Source organism: Hyalella azteca, unplaced genomic scaffold (genome assembly GCF_000764305.2).
Source record: "Hyalella azteca isolate HAZT.00-mixed unplaced genomic scaffold, Hazt_2.0.2 contig17181, whole genome shotgun sequence".
NCBI lineage: Eukaryota > Metazoa > Arthropoda > Malacostraca > Amphipoda > Hyalellidae > Hyalella > Hyalella azteca.
Window position 1 is genome coordinate 14,640 of NW_025946974.1, and position 20,688 is coordinate 35,327.

Here is a 20,688-nt window from a genome sequence, read left to right on the forward strand (position 1 = left end):
CGACCAGGAAACTCGAGTATAAATGAACAGTTATTGATGAAAATTTATTGTGGAAAATTTTACTTTGTATGAGGCTCGAAAATGGAAAATTTTGCACCCGAGATGCTTGAATCTGTGTTTCAAACTCCGGAGAGATCTGTGGTTTACAAATTGAGATCCGGAGAGATCTGTGGTTTACAAATTGAGATCCGGAGAGATCTGTGGTTTACAAATTGAAATCAGCTTCATGTAGCTTCACGTCATGTTGCTTAGCTTCATTCTTAGCTTCATGTAGCTTCACGTCATGTTGCTTAGCTTCATTTTTAGCTTTTTCCTTGGCTTTTTGTAAGGCAGGCTGGGACTTGCGACGGCTATGTTCAGTTCTTCGTATCTTCTGTACAGGAACATCAGAGTCTGATGATGAACTGCTGCCTTTGTTCTTGTTTAGTGAACATTTTCTTGAACGTTTACGTCTTGAAGAACGCTTACGTTTTCTACAACATTTCTCGTTTTCGTTTTCATCTGATGAATCTCCACTGACATTCATTTTGTTGATATCATCAACTACCAGAACCTGTGAACCTTCATTGATATTCATAACCTCAGGCTCAAATTCTTCAGTGTCTTTAATAACCTTATCAACACCGTTATTGTTGTTGTTGATGTGGTTGTTCACGTGCATCTTTATTGCGGTTTGTTTACATTTCAAGTATTGCATGAACACGCGCAGCACAGGGAACGCGGGATTGGCTACTTGTAAGCCAATCAGGAAGCTGCAGAGCGTGACGTCATCAATTACAGCGCACGTGATTGGCCAGGTGACGTCACCACCAGTCACGTGACACGTCCTATACACGTCCGTGACACGTCCATGACACGTCCTATACACGTCCGTGACACGTCCATGACACGTGAAGGATAATTCAGGATCCGCGGTGAAGGATCTCGGGGTTTCCAGACCGGAGGATTCCAGGGATTCTGGCAGACACAACTGCGGAATAAATGTATATTAATATGTATAAATATATACTGAACTGATATATATACCTACATGCTAGTATACTAAGCGGATATAAGTGACGAAAAAAATAAATTTTAAAGGATATTATAAGAACAAGAGGCGAAACTGGGATTTATATCAATATTTAACAAATAAAACATTCTTTAAGAAAATATCTGAATCAATATTTAGTGAACAAAATATTATTAGAGAAGAGATTTTTATCTATATATTAATATCAATAGTAAGATTTTAAAAAGCAAAAGACTAAACAAGAGATGTAGATTACATATCTAACAAACATTAACAACGAACTATCAACATTAAGGGGACAAACCAGAAAAATAACAAAAAATCTATATTATATATATAGGAAATCTATATTACATATTTAGTAAATCTAGAATATATATTTAGTAAACAAACAAGAGACCAGCAACTACAATAGATCCCAGTATACTGGGGCGCATACAGTACTATATCTCATGTACAGCTACTGTAGCTGTACTTACTGTGGCAGTATGCGCAGTGCTGCCACTAGATGCAGTACACTGCAGTACATGTACTGTAGCAGTACTTACTGTGCCAGTATGTGCAGTGGTGCCACTTTCAGATGCGGTAATGTTTGGGTCTGGACCAAGTTAGATGGCGCTGTGAGAATTTGGCGGCCAGAAGTTTTCAATTTCATGGGACATCACCAATCTTTGAAAATGCCTTTAATTATAATTCTACCATGGTCGTCTGCTCAGATGCGGTAATGTTTAGGTCTGTACGAAGTTTGATTGCGCGTTGAGAATTGGGTGGCTAGAAGCCTCAACAATCCATGCTTATGATTTTAAATCTTTTTATGATATTGCCGGCTGCTTAAAAATTGAATTTTGGCTTTTTGCGTTCATTATTTTTCCATTGTAGGTATGATGGAATAAATTTCTAATATTTTTAAAGGAGTTTTATCAAAATACTAAACTCAGCTCTGATCTTTCTTTAATTTACAAAATAATATAATAATTTTACCTATTTAATGCTGGTCCTATATATATATATTTATTAGTATAGGTTGGCAGAATTTCTTCTTTCAAGCAGGTTTCATTGAAGAACAGAGAATTTGTTTTATTCGCAATTTGCTTATTAGTTTTTTCAATATATCGAACAATATTTTTAGTGTGAACTGGCAAATCGAAAATCAGGTTGCCGATGGACATTTTTATTTCGTTAACGACGTTTCGAATGTTTCTATCATTCATTATCAAGTTAAAAGGCGCATTGAGCGATGAAATTAGCGTCGACATAAGTACAAAATCAAGTAAATAGGATACTACTCAAAAATCAAAATTGTTAGGAATAATTACAAAATCACAAAATAATTTAGAATCAAAGCACCGAAAATCACTCCGAAAACAGTCTCAAGGTTCTGAAAAATCCAGTAGTTTGAAGGTTGATGGCTGGGGTCCTATCCTTAATGATGAGGGCCTCAGCTATCATGAGTCGGTTGGCGTCGGGGCATCTCATGACGACGCTGGTGCATTCTTCCAGCACCGTACAAGTGATGGTCTCGTTGTGGGCCTCCATCAGGTGGTTCTTTGGTCCACCAGACCAAACACGTCGTGATATCACGACGTGTTTGGCACGTGAGACGTCGGCTTAATGTCGTAGTTGTGAGCCCTATGTAGTCCATATTGGGGAGAAGTCTACAACCTTCTCTATTGCAAGAAAATTTATAGACTACATTGGTCTCTTGGAAAACTCCCGTTTTTTTGCAGGGGTTATTGTTCATTACACGATTCTGTATTTTCTTGTTTTGTAATAAATAAGTAGATTAATTTTATTATTAGTTACGTTCACGATGTTGTTGTGAACGATAGAATGAAGGATCCGTTCATTTGCTTTATCGTCGCTGGTCATTTGGTTCTCATAGTAGATGGTTGTGACGTTTGCGTCAGTCTCTGGTTCATGGTTGCGTCTGTTTTGGTTCGATCGAAGTTTTGAAATTTCCTTGCCAATTGTTCTATTTGCAAATCCATTATTGACTAAGGTTCTTTTGCAATTTTTCAGCTCCGTATTCAAATCATTTTCTGAGGAGCAGGTTTTGAGTGCTCGTTGGATGAGAGCACTTATTGCGCTTCAGTAATAGCGCAATATGATAGTAGCTCACACTGACAAAACTAAGTTGATGCTTTTTACTCCTAGGCCCGTTTCCGTCCTTCGTGATATAACCTTTTATGGCGCAATTTTACAATGGGTCGACGAATTTAGATATCTTGGTTTAATCCTCGACAACAAGATTTCCTTCAATAAGCACATCAACTACGTCTGTCAGTGGCTGAGTAAAGCCCACGGAGTTTTGCGTGCATTGTCGAGCGTCCTACCTTTTACTTCGTTAAAAACTTTTTTCTACGCATTGTCTGTTTCTAAACTAGCAAACACTTTGGTAATCTGGGGGGTGTACCTTTTAATACAAAGAAGAGGGTCATTACGCTAGTTAATAAATCATTGCGTTCCATGCTTAGGGTTAAGTATGATGTCAACAATATTCCTTTGACTCGCACTAGCGTATTATATAAGCTGTCTAAATTCTTGAAACTCGACGATATGTATAAATTTGAGCTTTTAAAATTCATGCATAGGGCACTTTTCCATGATGATCGTTTTTTTGAGTCTGCCTTCGCCTCTCTCGTCCCTCAACATTCCCATAATACCAGGGGCGTAGGATTTAACTTGCCAGCGGTTCGTCTGGAGGTAGAAAAAAGCGGTACTGTTTNTCATTTGAAAAAATCATTCATTCTGAATAATTATACCTGCATTGTTGATAAATCGGTTAGTAATCTGAAAAAGAATGTCGTTGGAAATTCTAAATGGATATCTAATTATACTGTTATTGAAGTAAAATAATTAATTTTACGATTAGTTTTGTAATTGCGAATTTCTGGATGAAAAAAATCTAAACATCGCTTGCGTAAATTTCTTTGAATTAAATCTAGTAGATTTAATTAAATATACATCCACATGAGGCTGATGTCAGCCTCAGCACACACCTAGCGAGCTGATGTTAGCCTCAGCACACACCTAGCATGCTGATGTCAGCCACAGCACACACCTAGCATGCTGATGTCAGCCTCAGCACACACCTAGCATGCTGATGTCAGCCTCAGCACACACCGAGCGAGCTGATGTCAGCCTCAGCACACACCTAGCATGCTGATGTCAGGCACAGCACACACCTAGCGTGCTGATGTCAGGCCACAGCCTGTCTCTTATACACATCTAGATGTGTATAAGAGACAGGTNTTTGTTGGGTCCCTCCTTTCCCTCCTTTTTGCTGGGTCCCTCCTTTCCCTCCTTTTTGTTGGGTCCCTCCTTTCCCTCCTTTTTGTTGGGTCCTTTCTTTCCCTCCTCCTCCACTTCCACTCTTATATCCTCTTCACTCTCTTGTTCTTCGCTTTCATCGGACGAAATACGCGACTCCTTAGTATTTTTTTGCCTCGTAGAGCCAATCTTCGATTTAGGATTGGCTTTTTCCCTTCTTTGTTTCGACAGCTGACTGCGTTTCTGTGGCTTGCTGCCGACAGTTTTGACTTTGCCAGCGTCAGTGTTGCCTTTGCCGGCGTCGGTTTTGCCTTTACCGGCGTCAGTTTTGCCTTTGCTGGCGCTAGTTTCGCCTTTGCTTGCGTCAGTTTCGCCTTTGCTTGCGTCAGTTCGCAGTTTATCGACGTCAGTTTTGCCTTTGCTGACGTCAGCCGTAGATTTTTGCTGGCGTTGCTGGAACATAGCGGCGATGGGGTTGAGTTTAGGAGCGCGGGGCGGGGAGGCAGCTGCCTGCTGGGCGGCCAGCAGCTCGTGTGACTGCGCTGATGTCAGGAACAGCTTCTGTAATGTCAGCCACCAGTGAGAACCATGAATAATTATTATAACTTTAATAATACCACACCACAATACTATTATTCAACTAGACCATAACCAACCACATCCGAGTCTGTCGGAATGACTGGGACTGAGCCTACTAGACCATAACCATAATCATGAATAATTATTATTACTTTAATAATACCAAAATAACCACCATTATTCAACTAGAGTTACTAGACCATAACAGCTTCTGCAATGTCAGCCACCAGTGAGAATCATGAATAGTTATTATTATAGCTTTAAAATTATTGCGATTACAGCTATTATTATTATTACTAGTCAGGAACAGCTTCTGCAATGAGACCATGAGAACCATGAATAATTATTATAACTTTGATAACACAACAATACTATTATTCAACTAGATCATAATCACAGTTGAGCAATGTCAGCCACGAGTGAGAATAATGAATAATTATTATAACTTTATTAACACCACAATAACAACTATTACTATTACTGCTATTGTTTGTTTGAATAACTATCAACAACTAAAATAACATGAAAAATACGCCAAAATAAGTATTAATAGTTGTTGAAAAGATGTATAGTATTGAAAAATATTGTTCCTAATAATACTATCTGCGTTTAGCAATCATCAGACCCTGGGTCTCTAAACCACACCTGGTCTGTCGGAACGACTGGGACTGAGTCTGCTAGACCATAACCACACCTGGTCTGTCGGAATGACTGGGACTGAGTCTGCTAGACCATAACCACACCTGAGTCTGTCGGAATGACTGGGACTGAGTCTGCTAGACCATAACCACACCTGAGTCTGTCGGAATGACTGGGACTGAGTCTGCTAGACCATAACCACACCTGAGTCTGTCGGAATGACTGGGACTGAGTCTGCTAGACCATAACCACACCTGAGTCTGTCGGAATGACTGGGACTGAGTCTGCTAGACCATAACCACACCTGAGTCTGTCGGAATGACTGGGACTGAGTCTGCTAGACCATAACCACACCTGAGTCTGTCGGAATGACTGGGACTGAGTCTGCTAGACCATAACCACACCTGAGTCTGTCGGAATGACTGGGACTGAGTCTGCTAGACCATAACCACACCTGAGTCTGTCGGAATGACTGGGACTGAGTCTGCTAGACCATAACCACACCTGAGTCTGTCGGAATGACTGGGACTGAGTCTGCTAGACCATAACCACACCTGAGTCTGTCGGAATGACTGGGACTGAGTCTGCTAGACCATAACCACACCTGAGTCTGTCGGAATGACTGGGACTGAGTCTGCTAGACCATAACCACACCTGAGTCTGTCGGAATGACTGGGACTGAGTCTGCTAGACCATAACCACACCTGAGTCTGTCGGAATGACTGGGACTGAGTCTGCTAGACCATAACCACACCTGAGTCTGTCGGAATGACTGGGACTGAGTCTGCTAGACCATAACCACACCTGAGTCTGTCGGAATGACTGGGACTGAGTCTGCTAGACCATAACCACACCTGAGTCTGTCNATCACACCTCATGTCACCATCACACCTCATGTCACCATCACACCACATGTCACCATCACACCACATGTCACCATCACACCACATGTCACCATCACACCTCATGCCACCATCACCCCTTATGTCACCATCACACCTCATGTCACCATCACCCCTCATGTCACCACCACATGCCACCATCACACCACATGTCACCATCACCTTATACCCCAGCTCCTTGGCAAGGGCGTAGATCATAGAGGTTTTCCCGCAGCCCGTGGGTCCCGTCAACAAGACGGTGTTGCCACACGCAGGTCTGCCGGTGTTGCCATACGCCGAGTCGTCGCTGTCGGCGGAGCAGTCCGAGGCCCAGTCGGCATCCGCGGCCAGTCTGGCCACGCGCCTCGGTGTGAGCGGATGTGCGCTGCTCCGCGCCGCCGCCTTCTTGACTGGGGTGCCGGGTGCCAGCTGCTGCAGCGCACATTTGTGCTTCCATTTCTCGAGCCAGAGACGCAAGTCTGATACTATGCCTGCACAATACCTTGCTGTTACTGTCAAAATGAATGATAAAGTAAACTATTTTAAATATCTTTTATAATAAATATGAATCTTGTTAGCAAGAGAGCATATGCACCTGATAAAGAGCCGTACATGAGTGAGTGAACTACAACTGATAAAATGGCAAGTGAACATACAACTGATAAAATGGTCAATATTTCATTGTTTAAAATACCAATGAAGAGAGCATAGTCTTAAGTATAATGCACATTGAATGTACTGTTCTAAATAAGAGGGGGAGACATGAGAGGCGGGAGACATGAGAGGCGGGAGAGTGGGAGACATGAGAGGCGGGAGAGTGGGAGACATGAGAGGCAGAAGTGTGGGAGACATGAGGGGCGGGAGAGTGGGAGACATGGGAGGCAGTAAAGTGGGAGGCAGTAGAGTGGGAGGCAGTAGAGTGGGAGAGGCAGTAGAGTGGGAGAGGCAGTAGAGTGGGAGAGGCAGTAGAGTGGGAGAGGCAGTAGAGCGGGAGAGGCAGTAGAGTGTGAGAGGCAGTAGAGTGTGAGAGGCAGTAGAGTGTGAGAGGCAGTAGAGTGGGAGGCAGCAGAGTGGGAGGTAGTAGAGTGGGAGGTAGTAGAGTGGGAGGCAGTAGAGTGGGAGGTAGTAGAGTGGGAGGCAGTAGAGTGGGAGGTAGTAGAGTGGGAGGTACTAGAGTGGGAGGCAGAAGAGTGAGAGACATGAGAGGCACTAGAGTGGGGGGCAGAAGAGTGAGAGACATGAGAGGCACTAGAGTGGGAGGCAGTAGAGTGGAAGGCAGTAGAGTGGGAGGTAATAGAGTTGGAGGCAGTAGAGTGGGCCCCACCTTCGTTCCCCATGACATGTTCAGCAGCCGTGGGAGCGAACATGTCAGACCAGGTGCAGTCAACATGAGCGCTACATAGCCCAGCAACATGCCTCCTCTGTTCATCATCTTGTTTTAGAATTACAGCTTCATGTTGTTTAGCTTCTTTCTTAGCTTCACGTAGCTTTACGTCATGTTGCTTTGCTTCATTTTCAACTTCATGTTGCTTAGGTTCTTTCTTAGCTTCATGTAGCTTCACGTCATGTTGCTTCTCGTCATGTAGCTTAGCTTCATTTTTAGCTTTTTCCTTGGCTTTTCGTAATGAAGGCTGGGACTTGCGACGGCTATGTTCAGTTCTTCGTATCTTCTGTACAGGAACATCTGAGTCTGATGATGAACTGCTGCCTTTGTTCTTGTTTAGTGAACATTTTCTTGAACGTTTACGTCTTGAAGAACGTTTACGTTTTATACAGCATTTCTCGTTTTCGTTTTCATCTGATGAATCTTCAGTGATATTCCTTTTGTTGATATCATCAAGGACCAGAACTTGTGAACCTTCATTGATATTTATAACCTCAGGCTCAAATTCTTCAGTGTCTTTAATAACCTTATCAACAACGATTTTGTTGACATTGTTGTTGTTGATGTGGTTGTTCACGTGCATCTTTATTGCGGTTTGTTTACATTGCAAGTATTGCATGAACACGCGCAGCACAGGTAACGCGGGATTGGCTACTTGTAAGCCTATCAGGAAGCTGCAGAGCGTGACGTCATCAATTACAGCGCACGTGATTGGCCAGATGACGTCGTGACCAGTCACGTGACACGTCCTATACACGTCCGTGACACGTCCATGACACGTGAAGGATATTCCAGGATCCGCGGTGAAGGATCCCGGGATTTCCAGTCCGGAGGAATCCAGGGATTCTGGTAGGCACAACTGCGGAATAAATGTATATTAATGTATACACATATATAATGAAATGATATATATGCTAATATACTGCACAGATATAAGCGAAGTCTAAATCCATTTTGAAGGATATTATAAGAAGAAGAGGTGAAAGTGTGAATTATATTAATATTTAACAAATAAAACATTCTTCAAGAAAATATCTGAATCAATATTTAGTGAACAAAATATTATTAGAGAAGAGATTTTTATCTATATATTAGTATCAATAGTAATATTTTAAAAAGCAAAAGACTAAACTAGAGATGTAGATTATATATCTAACAAACATTAATAACAAACTGAGACGTCTACTGGACAGGTGTCATGGCATTGCTGAGATACAGAGACGTCTACTGGACAGGTGTACACCGTTATTGTTGTTGTTGATGTGGTTGTTCACGTGCATCTTTATTGCGGTTTGTTTACATTTCAAGTATTGCATGAACACGCGCAGCACAGGGAACGCGGGATTGGCTACTTGTAAGCCAATCAGGAAGCTGCAGAGCGTGACGTCATCAATTACAGCGCACGTGATTGGCCAGGTGACGTCATCAGCAGTCACGTGACACGTCCTATACACGTCCGTGACACGTCCATGACACGTGAAGGATATTCCAGGATCTGCAGTGAAGGATCTCGGGGTTTCCAGTCCGGAGGATTCCAGGGATTCTGGCAGGCACAACTGCGGAATAAATGTATATTAACATGTATAAATATATACTGAACTGATATATATACATGCTGGTATACTGAACTGATGTATATACATGCTGGTATACTGAGCGGATATAAGTGACGAAAAAAAATAAATTTTAAAGGATATTATAAGAACAAGAGGTGAAACTGGGAATTATATCAATATTTAACAAATAAAACATTCTTTAAGAAAATATCTGAATCAATATTTAGTGAACAAAATATTATTAGAGAAGAGATTTTTATCAATATATAAATATCAATATCAAGATTTTAAAAAGCAAGAGACTAAACAAGAGATGTAGATTATATATGTAACAAACATTAACAACGAACTATCAACATTAAGGGGACAAACCAGCAAAATAACAAGAAAACTATATTATATATATAGTAAATCTATAATATATATTTAGTAAACAAACAAGAGACCAGCAACTACAATAGATCCCAGTATACTGGGGCGCATACAGTACTATATCTCAGGTAGTACAGCTACTGTAGCTGTACTTACTGTGCCAGTATGTGCAGTGGTGCCACTAGATGCAGTGCACTGCAGTACATGTACTGTAGCAGTACTTACTGTGCCAGTATGTGCAGTGGTGCCAGTAGATGCAGTACACTGCAGCACATGTACTGTAGCAGTAACCGGCCAGTAGTCTTCAGCCCTGTAAGTATCACATATATATTGTCTCTTTACAAACGTAAACATTTAAAAACAAACTACACATCATGTCAATAACATATATTGTCATGTTAAACATTAAATAGTTATACATGTGGTCACATTAATGATATTGAATAATATTTAGCCAGTAGGACAAGATATGATGATAAGATTTTCATCACCAAAAAGTGAAAAATAAATTCATTAATAGAAGCAAATCGGGTTTAAAAAATGTATTATAGAACAAATTATTCCATTCTATCCCACACTATATATCCTCCAATATAATGCCATATATCCTACCATCTCACGCCATATATTTTTTTCACTATAAGGCCCTATATCCTATCATCTTATATTAAACGAATGATCAGCTATCAGAGGGGTTGATAAGGACAAGCTAGTTCATCTCAACATATTGTCCACACCCAATAATTCATTTCTTTGATTATATTGTATAAATAAATACATATTTCTGCATAAAATAAATTAATAGTCACTTCTGTATCCATTATTTAGATCAGAGCACTGACCAAGCTTGTTGTCTCGGTAGCGATGGTGTTTCATTGTAGAGAACCTCCACATCATCATCACCATCACCATCAGCAGCATCAGCATCATCATGTTGTTGTTTGGCTGCAGAAGGAAAAACTATTAGCAATGATAGTGATAGCGGCACATCATTGTCATATCATCAGCACTGTACCATCATCACAACAGCATCATGTCAGCACCACACATACAGCGCCACAAATACAGCACCACACACACAGCACCACACATACAGCACCACACATACAGCACCACACAAACAGCACCACACATACAGCACCACACATACAGCACCACACATACAGCACTAAACTCACCACCAAGTTGCTGGTGCAGCACCCTGCTTGTGCTGGCTGGTAGCCTGCCGTTGGTGTCCCTGCCTCCACAGGGCACCTTATCTCCTGCCGTAGGAATGCGGGGTTTCTTCGGAGTCGGTTCCTCATCTCCCTCAAAGTAGTTCACTCGAGAGGAACAAGCTCTCCGACGCTTGCCGGTCCTTGTGCCATCGTCTTCTGTAATGGATAAAATGTTTAGCAAGCAGCAACATTGTTTTGATCATGTCTATATAAATATGAAAATTATATTCACACGAAAACAGTATTCACTCATTATCATTTTCATTAACACGAAAATATATTCCCTCAAAAATATATTCACTCGAAAATATATTCACTAAAAAATAGTACGGTATTCACTCATTGTCATTTTCATTCACTCAAAAATAGTACGGTATTCACTCATTGTCATTTTCATTCACACAAAAATATATTCACTAAAAAATAATGAAAATATATTCAATTCAGGCAAAAAATATATTCACTTGAGAGGAACAAGCTCTCCGTCGCTTACCGGTCCTTGTGCCATCGTCTTCTGTAGCTGATGAAACGTGTTCAACTTCTGCCAACTCTACATGTGATTTCTTCAGTCTTGTTGATGCAGTTGACTTGTTTTCTACAGAATCAATCAAGGAATGGTCTTCAGTTGATAACAGTTTATCTGATGATTTCTTGGAGCTACATGAATATTTCAATGCTTTATTTTCTTCAGTTGATTCCTTTACATTGTTTTTCCGAGATGTAAAAATACTTGCAAGAGATTTCTGCGCAGATTTATACTTGATTTCTTCACAAAATTCTGAGGAGGATTCATCTGAAGGTAGAGTTCTGTTGATTGATTTGGAATTCCTGAATTTTCTTGAATGAATTTGCTGAATTTCAGAAGCTTCTGGACTGGACATGAGAGTTTCATTTCTCGTACATACTCTAGACTTGCTCTGCCTTGCTGGTGAGGGTCCTGTAGATCCTGTAGATCCTACAGGTCCTTTAGATCCTTTAGATCCTGTAGGTCCTTTAGATCCTGTAGATCCCACAGGTCCTTTAGATCCTGTAGGTCCTTCAGATCCTGTAGATCCCACAGGTCCTTAGATCCTTTAGGTCCTTTAGATCCTGTAGATCCCACAGGTCCTTTAGATCCTGTAGGTCCTTCAGATCCTGTAGATCCCACAGGTCCTTTAGATCCTGTAGGTCCTTTAGATCCTGTAGATCCCACAGGTCCTTTAGATCCTGTAAATCCTACAGGTCCTTTAGATCCAGCCTCAGAAACACATTCTTGAGATCCTTTCTTCTGCGGTGCAGTTGAGGGAAAGTTGATCTTGGATTGAACATTCTTGGAGAACTGGCTTGATAATTTAGACGGGCTTGTAATTATAATGTTCTCTATTTCTTTAGTGACAGTAACATCATCTCCAAGTTCACTGGCTTGGTCTATGCTTTGTAAGCTCCCAGCAACATATTCATCCAAAGCAATTGTTCCGCTGAAAATATTTTTCTTGCACCTAGGAGCAGATGTAGACTTCTTGTTAGTAGCTGGGGACTGACAGACTCTGCCAGACCGCAAGGATTTCTTCAAGCTTTTCTTTGTGGATTTCTTAGCAGATTTCTTGGTGGATTTCTTAGCAGATCTTCTGTTGGGTTCAGGATTATACTCAGTATCAGACGTAGCACTGGGATTGAGGTCTCTATACTCGCCTACAATGTTATCTATTCCATTAACAACATCATTATAGTTCATAGCTTTCTTTGCACTGTGGGCAAGCCTTTGGCTTCTCAATGGTGAAGTAACACTATCGGTGATTGAAATATTGTTGTCACTATCTTTGATGATTGAGGACTTGTCATTCTTTGGTACTGCTGATTCTCTCTCATGAACTGAGGAAGAAGAGTCTATTAATTTTTCTTCAGTGATAGAATCATTGGATTTAGAAACTATTCTTAGTGTTGAACCCTTTAATGGAAGCAAAGATGTTTCCTGAGAAACACTTCTTGTTTCACTATCATCTGTGATAGCATCATTATTAGCACATAATGATTGCTTGCAAGCATTCCTTGTTTCAGTATCATCCAGAAATTCATCATTATCAGCAGGTAAGTTTTTGCCCTTGGCCGTAACAATAAAAAATTTACCTAAACTGCCATTTGTTTTACATGTTTTCTTCTGCTTGCGTTTAACTATTTTGGACTTTTTCTTTTTACCTTTTTTATCAAATTCATCATCTTCACTGGAGGCAATTTCACTAGCATCATTATAATCACCATCAGCAGTATCATCCATATGACTGGCATCACTATCATTGCTGGCATCAGTATCAACATTTTTTACGTCATTGTCTCCAGTGTTTGCATCATGATCAGCACTGTTCACATCATTTTCATCATTGTTTGCATCATTATCAGCACTGTTCACATCATTTTCATCATTGTTTGCATCATTATCAGCACTGTTGGCATCAGTATCATCATTGTTCACATCATTATTAGCATTGCCGGCATCATTATCATCATTGTTCACATCATTATCAGCATTGCCAGCATCATTATCATCATTGTTCACATCATTATCAGCACTGTTTACATCATTTTCATCATTGTTCACATCATTATCAGCACTGTTCACATCATTATCAACATTTTCTGCATCATTATCAGCAGTGTTTGCATCATTATCAGCACTGTTGCCATCATTTTCATCATTGTTTACATCATTATCAGCACTGTTGCCATCATTATCAACATGACTGCAGTGAGATAAAGCACACATGCTAATGCTATCATCAAGTTCATCATTGGTATGTAATGCAGCAAGTTTGTCATCAGTGTTGAGCAAGACTTCAACATCAACAGCAACCAGTTCATCACTGGTGTGGGGGAGAGAGTGGGCGGCCTTCTCACCTGTCTTCTGCAGCCTGCAATGATAAAACTTGTCAATTTTATTGATTATTTTGAAAAATTATTTATTAAAATTTTAAATTATTAAAATTATCAAAAATGATCAATTGTCAATTAAAATCATTATTTAAAAAAGTTTTTTATTAATAAATTAAAATTATATTGATAAAACATATCATTTACTGATATCATATTACTGATACCAATTTAATGATAATTCACTAATACCTTCCACTGATTTTGTGTATCTAAGAGGCATAGCATAGACAATCTAACAAAAGTATTGCACATTTTAACTTTAATTATTCATGTACACAAGTTCTTTTGCGTAAATTAAACACTTAGTAATATCAAGTGATCATTTTAAATATTCCCAGATAGATTAACTAAAAATTCAACATGATCACAAGAGATATAAATACAATTACAGTCAAATAGATGATAAGAATTGTAGTTCTTATCATCTACCAAAAAACTTGCCTGAGTTTGGACGTCACAGGCTGGTCGTGGTGAAGGGAGGATGCGGACGGCAGAGAAACGTTGTCGTGTAACACATCATCCACACGGCGGGTGTTGTATAACACATCTTCCACATGGCTGTTGTGTAACACATCTTCCACACGGGTGTCGCGTAACACATCTTCCACACGGCTATCGTGTAACATGTCTTCCACACGGTGGGTGCCATATGACATCTTCCACACGACTGTCGTATAAAACATCTTCCACATGGCGGGTGTCGTGTAACACATCTTCCACACGGCGGGTGTCGTATAACACATCGTCCACACGGCGGGTGTCGTGTAACACATCTTCCACACGGCGGGTGTCGTGTAACACGGCTGGTGTCCAGCGCATCAGTAGTAGAATCAATACTTTTCTTCTCGACACACAACGTAGATGTATGCAGCTCTGAATCTTCAATATGTTTTGAGTTTACTTCTGTATCTTCACAACCCTCGGCACCAACAATTTTCTTGTTCTTGGTAATACTTTGGGATACATTAGATTGCATTTTTTGTTCAGTGTTAAGAATTAATGAAGTTTGGTCAAGTAATACATTATTCAACTGAGCTTGTACCTCACTCAAGTTTGTGCAGAGAACTGAATCAACAAATTCTATTTTATCAAGATCATCTACAGCCAAGTTGGTGACGGGTGAAGTAAACTTGCAGTTTGTCTGATCCTTAGACTTAGGACAGCATTTACTGTTCAATTTGTCTACTTTTCCAGAGCTTTTATCAACAGATTTTTGTACAAGTGGAGAGTGAACATCAGCAACAACTGTCAATACACTCTTGTTGCGCTTACTGTCCAGTTCAGACTGAGTTATTTTCTTGAAAAAGTTGTTAATTTTTTTTTTCTGGGCAGGGAAGCTACTAGATTTATCAAGGTCCTGATCTATATTGTGCCAATCCATATCATTCTTTGCCAGTGACTTGCTAGCAACATCGTTACTGTCACATGCTGCATCATTCAGGGTTCTTAGACTGGTTAGTTCTTCATTTGACTGGGCATTCTCATGCACTCCAGTCGATTTCTTCTGATCACGTTTGGCTTTTCTTTTTTTCTTTGAAATTTTAGCTGCTTGAACAAACTTTAATGGCCCATTGACTTTATTTTCATTATATTTTTTTGAGAGTTTGCACATTTTCAAGGCAAGTTCATCCAAAGTCTGTTCATCATCACAGNGAAATTTTAGCTGCTTGAACAAACTTTAATGGCCCATTGACTTTATTTTCATTATATTTTTTTGAGAGTTTGCACATTTTCAAGGCAAGTTCATCCAAAGTCTGTTCATCATCACAGCTTCCTGTGACTGCAGGCCGGCTGCGCTTGTGCTTCTTTGTGAGCACGTGCATTCTGTTAGTCAGTTCATCCAGGTCACCATCACTGGTATCACCATCCTCCACTCCACCACCACCCACTACATCATCACCCTCTATATCACCACCCTTTACTCCAACATCCATTGTTTCATCCTTCACTTCATCACCCTCCACCTTATCACCCTTCACTTCATCACCCTTCACTTCATCACTCTCCTCTTCACCACCCTTCACTTCACCATCCTTCACATCACCACCCTTCACATCACCATCCTTCACTTCACCACTCTTCACATCACCACCCTTCAAATCACCATCCTTCAAATCACCACCCTTCAAATCACCACCCTTCAAATCACCACCCTCTACATCACCACCCTCCACATCACCATCACCCCCTGTCCGAGGACACAAAGTCTCGTTATCAACATTCCTAACAACTGTTTGGTTTGCATTGGATGTATTAGCCAAGTCTCTTTCTTTATCATTATTGATTTTTCTTGAATGCACAAAAATGTCTGCAATATCAATAGATTCTTTTGATATTTCATTCTCATCGTGAATTTGTACCTCCTCATTTTCACTGTCATTTCTTACTTGTCTTTCTTCATCAGTAGTCAAATTCAAATCTCTATTTGTAGTCTTTTTTGTTGGCTGTTTACAATCAGTTTTGTTAACATTCATTTTCTTGAACTTAATAGTAAACTTCCTATTACTGGACTTCATAGAGAGCTTTTTTGACTGCAACGTATTGTCAAGTTCATCATCCGAGTAGAATATTTCTATCTCACTCTCTTCTGAGTTGTCTGTCATCTTGTCCTGACAATTTTGTGCCAATTTCCTGTCCTGACAATTTTGTGCTGATTTCTTGTCCTGACAATTTTGTGCCAATTTCTTGTCCTGACAATTTTGTGTAAAGAGGGCTAGCTAAAATGTCTCAAAAGCTAAAGAGGGCTAGCTAAAATGTCTCAAAAGCTAAAGAGGGCTAGCTAAAATGTCTCAAAAGCTAAGGGGGGCTAGCTAAAATGTCTCAAAAGCTAAGGGGGCTAGCTTAAATGTCTCAAAGGCTAAGGGGGGCTAGCTAAACTATCTCAAAATTAGTTAGCTCAGATCATAGTCTCTTGCTGGCATGAGTGGATGTTTGTAATCCTCTTTTGAGCCTCCTGGATTTGTTCATTTATTGAGGCATCAACTGTTTTTTACAACACTTCTCTTTAACTTCACTTCTTGTCTGTCTGTCTGTCTGCTACAAATCTTGTAATCGTAATTTAACACACTTCTACTTATCCTATCGATCTGAAATTTTGCACACTTGTATAAAGTTGGAGACAATGCATGAATCAAATGTTAAAATAAATGCTTTTAAAAAGTAAAAAAAAAAATTTTTTTCAATATTAAAAAAATTGAAAAAATAATTTTGTCAGCTACAAATCTTATAACTGATATTTGACACACTTTTACATGTCTAATTGATCTGAAATTTTGCACACTTGTGTGAAGTCAGAGGCAATGCATGAATCAATTAATAGAATAAATAATTTGGAAAAAAATTTATATATTAAAATTTTTTATATATATTATAAAAATTGAAAAGTAAATTTCTTTAATTTTCGAAAATTAGATGAGAAATTCATTGTACATCTGCAAGATTGGAGATACTGGATTCTTTGGAAGTGTTGTCTTTAAAAAGTAATTTTTAAACGTATATTATTTCTACTTATATTAGAAGTACCAAGTCTAAAAAAAGTAACGAGTCTAAATAAGGACTAGGCATCTTAATAAGTCCTCCCATTACCCTGCACAACACCTGCAATGTAAAACTCATTGTAAGACTCCAGCCTGATGGTCGTAGTCTTAGCCATTTATCAGCTTGTTCCTATGCAATAATGTTAATGTCACCACCCTGAAACTGTCTTCAAGTCAAAGGAGACAAGTAGTAATGTACAATATATTCAGGAAGAACCCAGACATCACATTATTTATTTTAGACTATTTAGATTATTAGACCATTTTTGGATTATTTATTTTAGACTCTTCCTAATGAGTCTAAAATAAATAATAGAGTTATTTTAGACTCTTCCTAAAGTTAATTTTTCCTATAAGTAGACCAGCAAAGTATCATTGATACCAGCATTACCCTATCATACATAAGAAATTGGTTTAACTCTTGAGTAAATGAGGAAATTAAAATGAACTTATTCTAAATAATCTGTGGTTTGTCACTATGCCTGACAACAGCACTGTAATATTGCCTTCCGACAAAGTGCTGGCCAAACATAGAATTTTCCCTCTTCACATCTTAGTCTATTAAAATACATGGAATTTAGTGTTATTTAGAAAAAATTTATGTATTTAGAAAAGTAATACTAAGAAAAGTAATACTTCAGAGAGGCAAGATTATTAGTATTCATAGAAATGATAACATATCTTAACACATTGACGCTCGATTACGTCTATAGACGTCATGCCAGTTTGGTCCAAATGCACACCCCCATCATGCTTTATTTATAATCAGAAAAAATAGTCTGCAACCAAGTCATCACTCAACGTGTCTACTACAAGGTTGTAATATGAATGGAGGAAAAACACCGCGCACCTGGCACATCTTCCTGACCATGAGACGTGTCTACTACAAGGTTGTAATATGAATGGAGGAAAAACAATCAAGTTGTTTTGCCAGCAAGATATAGATGAAGACATTCAGGAAATACTGCAATGGAATAATTACAGAAAAAGATAAGCATTTACATGGACAATTATCAATTAAAGTTGAATCTGAGGATGCTATACAATTTAGGTATACTGCACCAAAATAGTATCAATAATATGATTACATATATACCGTCAACCGGGGCTACTATTTGATTAATAATCAAAACCATTAATGAAAACTGATGGTGTTCCAGGTGTTGTTGGTTGTAAACTTGTAAATCGGTGATATCAATATCATCTGAATTCTGAAAGATAAGTCTATGGTCTGTCATGTATTTTTGCTTTATTTGAGCAATTATGGTTTCCAAATCTGGGTGCGTTATGTTATGTTACTCATGTATACTTTGAATGTGAAAAATTATAACTATAATATAAAAGCTGTTAGCCTACGTAGGTTATCATAGCACAAATTGCAATAGACTGAATAGAGTAGCGGTAGCGGGTAGCCTAGTATCAAGATTGCAGTATGAAATAAAATTCAACTTCACAGTTCACACTTACTGATGATCAGACCATCTCGTCAATAACATCTATGAAATCGTCACACAATTCATTGTACATACTCGCGCACACGGGATTTTGACTACAGAGATGCAACTAGCAGCGAGGACTGAGGAGTTTACATCCTCTCCATCAAACTGTATGTATGTATGTATGTAGTCCGTTTTGAGGTTGCATAAATGTCCCTCGACAGGGCACTTGTTGCACCTGGATTTATCAAATGGTTTTCAATCATTCAGTGGGTTACTTAATTTGAAGTATATTGTTCCAGGACAGTCTTGATCAGCTTTCAGAGATTATTCAGGCGTCCAGTACTCTTGATGTATTCAACCGTAGCTTTTACAATGGCAAACTGGGTGTTCCGTGGGAAGTCTCCTCCGCCCAGCAGGTCTCGCACTGTGAGGGGGCTAACCCCGTAGGGGTCCACAGCATTTTCAAGTATTCTTCGGGCTTCCAGGTGTAGTCCACAATGTAGAAGGAAGTGTTCAATGGTGTCCTCCACGTTGCAGTAGTCACACATTGGAGAGGGTGACATACCAAATCGGTACAGATATGCACCCAGGCCTGCATGGCCCAGGCGGAGACGGGCCAGGCTGACAGCAGCCCTACGAGTCGGAGCAACCACCCATGGGACAGGGGACAGTTTGCTGCGTATTGTGGTCAAGTGCACGCCCTTCCCTGTTGCCCTTACATTGGTCACCCAGGATTCCAACCAGCGCTCATGCAGTCCCCTTCGCAGGCAGCTCAGACGGTCTGATTGCTCAACATGTGAGAGTACACTGAAGTCAAGTGAGTGGCCCAGCTGCGCAACCTTGTCAGCCACCTCATTGCCATGAATACCAGCATGGCCTTTTACCCACTGCAGAGTAACAGTCAACCCAGGTGCTGAGTGCAGGGCCAGCAAGTGCTCTCGGATCTTATATACGATGAGTGTGCAAGAGGGGCTTGGGGTTTCAATGAGTTGCAGTGCTGACCTAGAGTCAGAGCACACCACCCACCATGCCGGTGCCTTCTCAGAGATGATGACAAGTGCCTGCAAGATAGCATATAGCTCAGCAAAAAGTACGCTATGCATTGGATGGAGGCGCCAGGCAACAGCCCGAGATTCATCTGGTATAAATACTCCACAGGCTGTAGATGAGCCATCTCCTAGCCGGGAGCCATCGCAAAATACTTTTCGGTGGTGAGGATAGTTTTCCTTCATGTGTACCCTGAAGGAGTACGCAAGATCAACACCTCCAGGCAGCTGTGGGTTCTTACAGCATTCTGGTTGTATAGGAGACCAGGGGGGGATTGGGTCAACCTGTGCCAGATAGAGGCGTCTGCATTTCGGTTGCTCAAATATCTGCAATAGTCGTGCTCCGTCCGCTAGGGCAGTTGTGCTGTCCTCAGGCACTTGGCTTAGTCTTTCTGCTGTGTAGTCATTTCTAGGTCTATGTAAGATCTGTCTCTTATACACATCTAGATGTGTATAAGAGACAGCTGTAGATCCGTTAGGTCCTTTAGATCCTACAGGTCCTTTAGATCCTACAGGTCCTTTAGATCCTGTAGATCCTACAGGTCCTTTAGATCCTACAGGTCCTTTAGATCCTGTAGATCCTTTAGATCCTGTAGATCCTACAGGTCCTTTAGATCCTGTAGGTCCTTTAGCTCCTGTAGGTCCTTTAGATCCTGTAGATCCAGCCTCAGAAACACATTCTTGAGATCCTTTCTTCTGCGGTGCAGTTGATGGAAAGTTGATCTTGGACTGAACATTCTTGGAGAACTGGCTTGATAATTTAGACGGGCTTGCAATTATAATATTCTCTATTTCTTTAGTGACAGTAATGTCATCTCCAAGTTCACTACACCCGGCAACATATTCATCC

General features: G+C 40.1%; 1 protein-coding gene across 1 annotated transcript; it reads right to left on the reverse strand.

Annotated features, from left to right (window-relative positions):
* Nucleotides 1-205: 205 nt before the first annotated feature.
* On the reverse strand, nt 206-16,420 carry LOC125179391 (general transcriptional corepressor trfA-like). The gene is made up of 11 exons (XM_047885171.1): nt 16,399-16,420; nt 15,635-16,005; nt 14,259-14,620; nt 13,086-13,795; nt 12,309-12,593; nt 11,404-11,973; nt 10,872-11,066; nt 10,536-10,638; nt 9,969-10,003; nt 9,850-9,899; nt 206-970 (listed from the first exon to the last, which is right to left on the reverse strand). The coding sequence occupies exons 1-11, from the start codon at nt 16,418-16,420 to the stop codon at nt 206-208; spliced, it is 3,468 nt and encodes a 1,155-aa protein (XP_047741127.1).
* Nucleotides 16,421-20,688: the final 4,268 nt, after the last annotated feature.

Bases quoted from the DNA above. Each gene is read 5' to 3' on its own strand.
- LOC125179391 (XM_047885171.1), bottom strand. From the start codon at position 16,420: ATGACAGACAACTCAGAAGAGA. The intron at 10,004-10,535 runs GTCAGTGCTCTG...TGATACTTACAG, and splicing joins CTACCGAGACAACAAGCTTG to GGCTGAAGACTACTGGCCGG. The intron at 9,900-9,968 runs ATGTGCTGCAGT...CTGCTACAGTAC, and splicing joins GCCGGTTACTGCTACAGTAC to ATGTACTGCAGTGCACTGCA.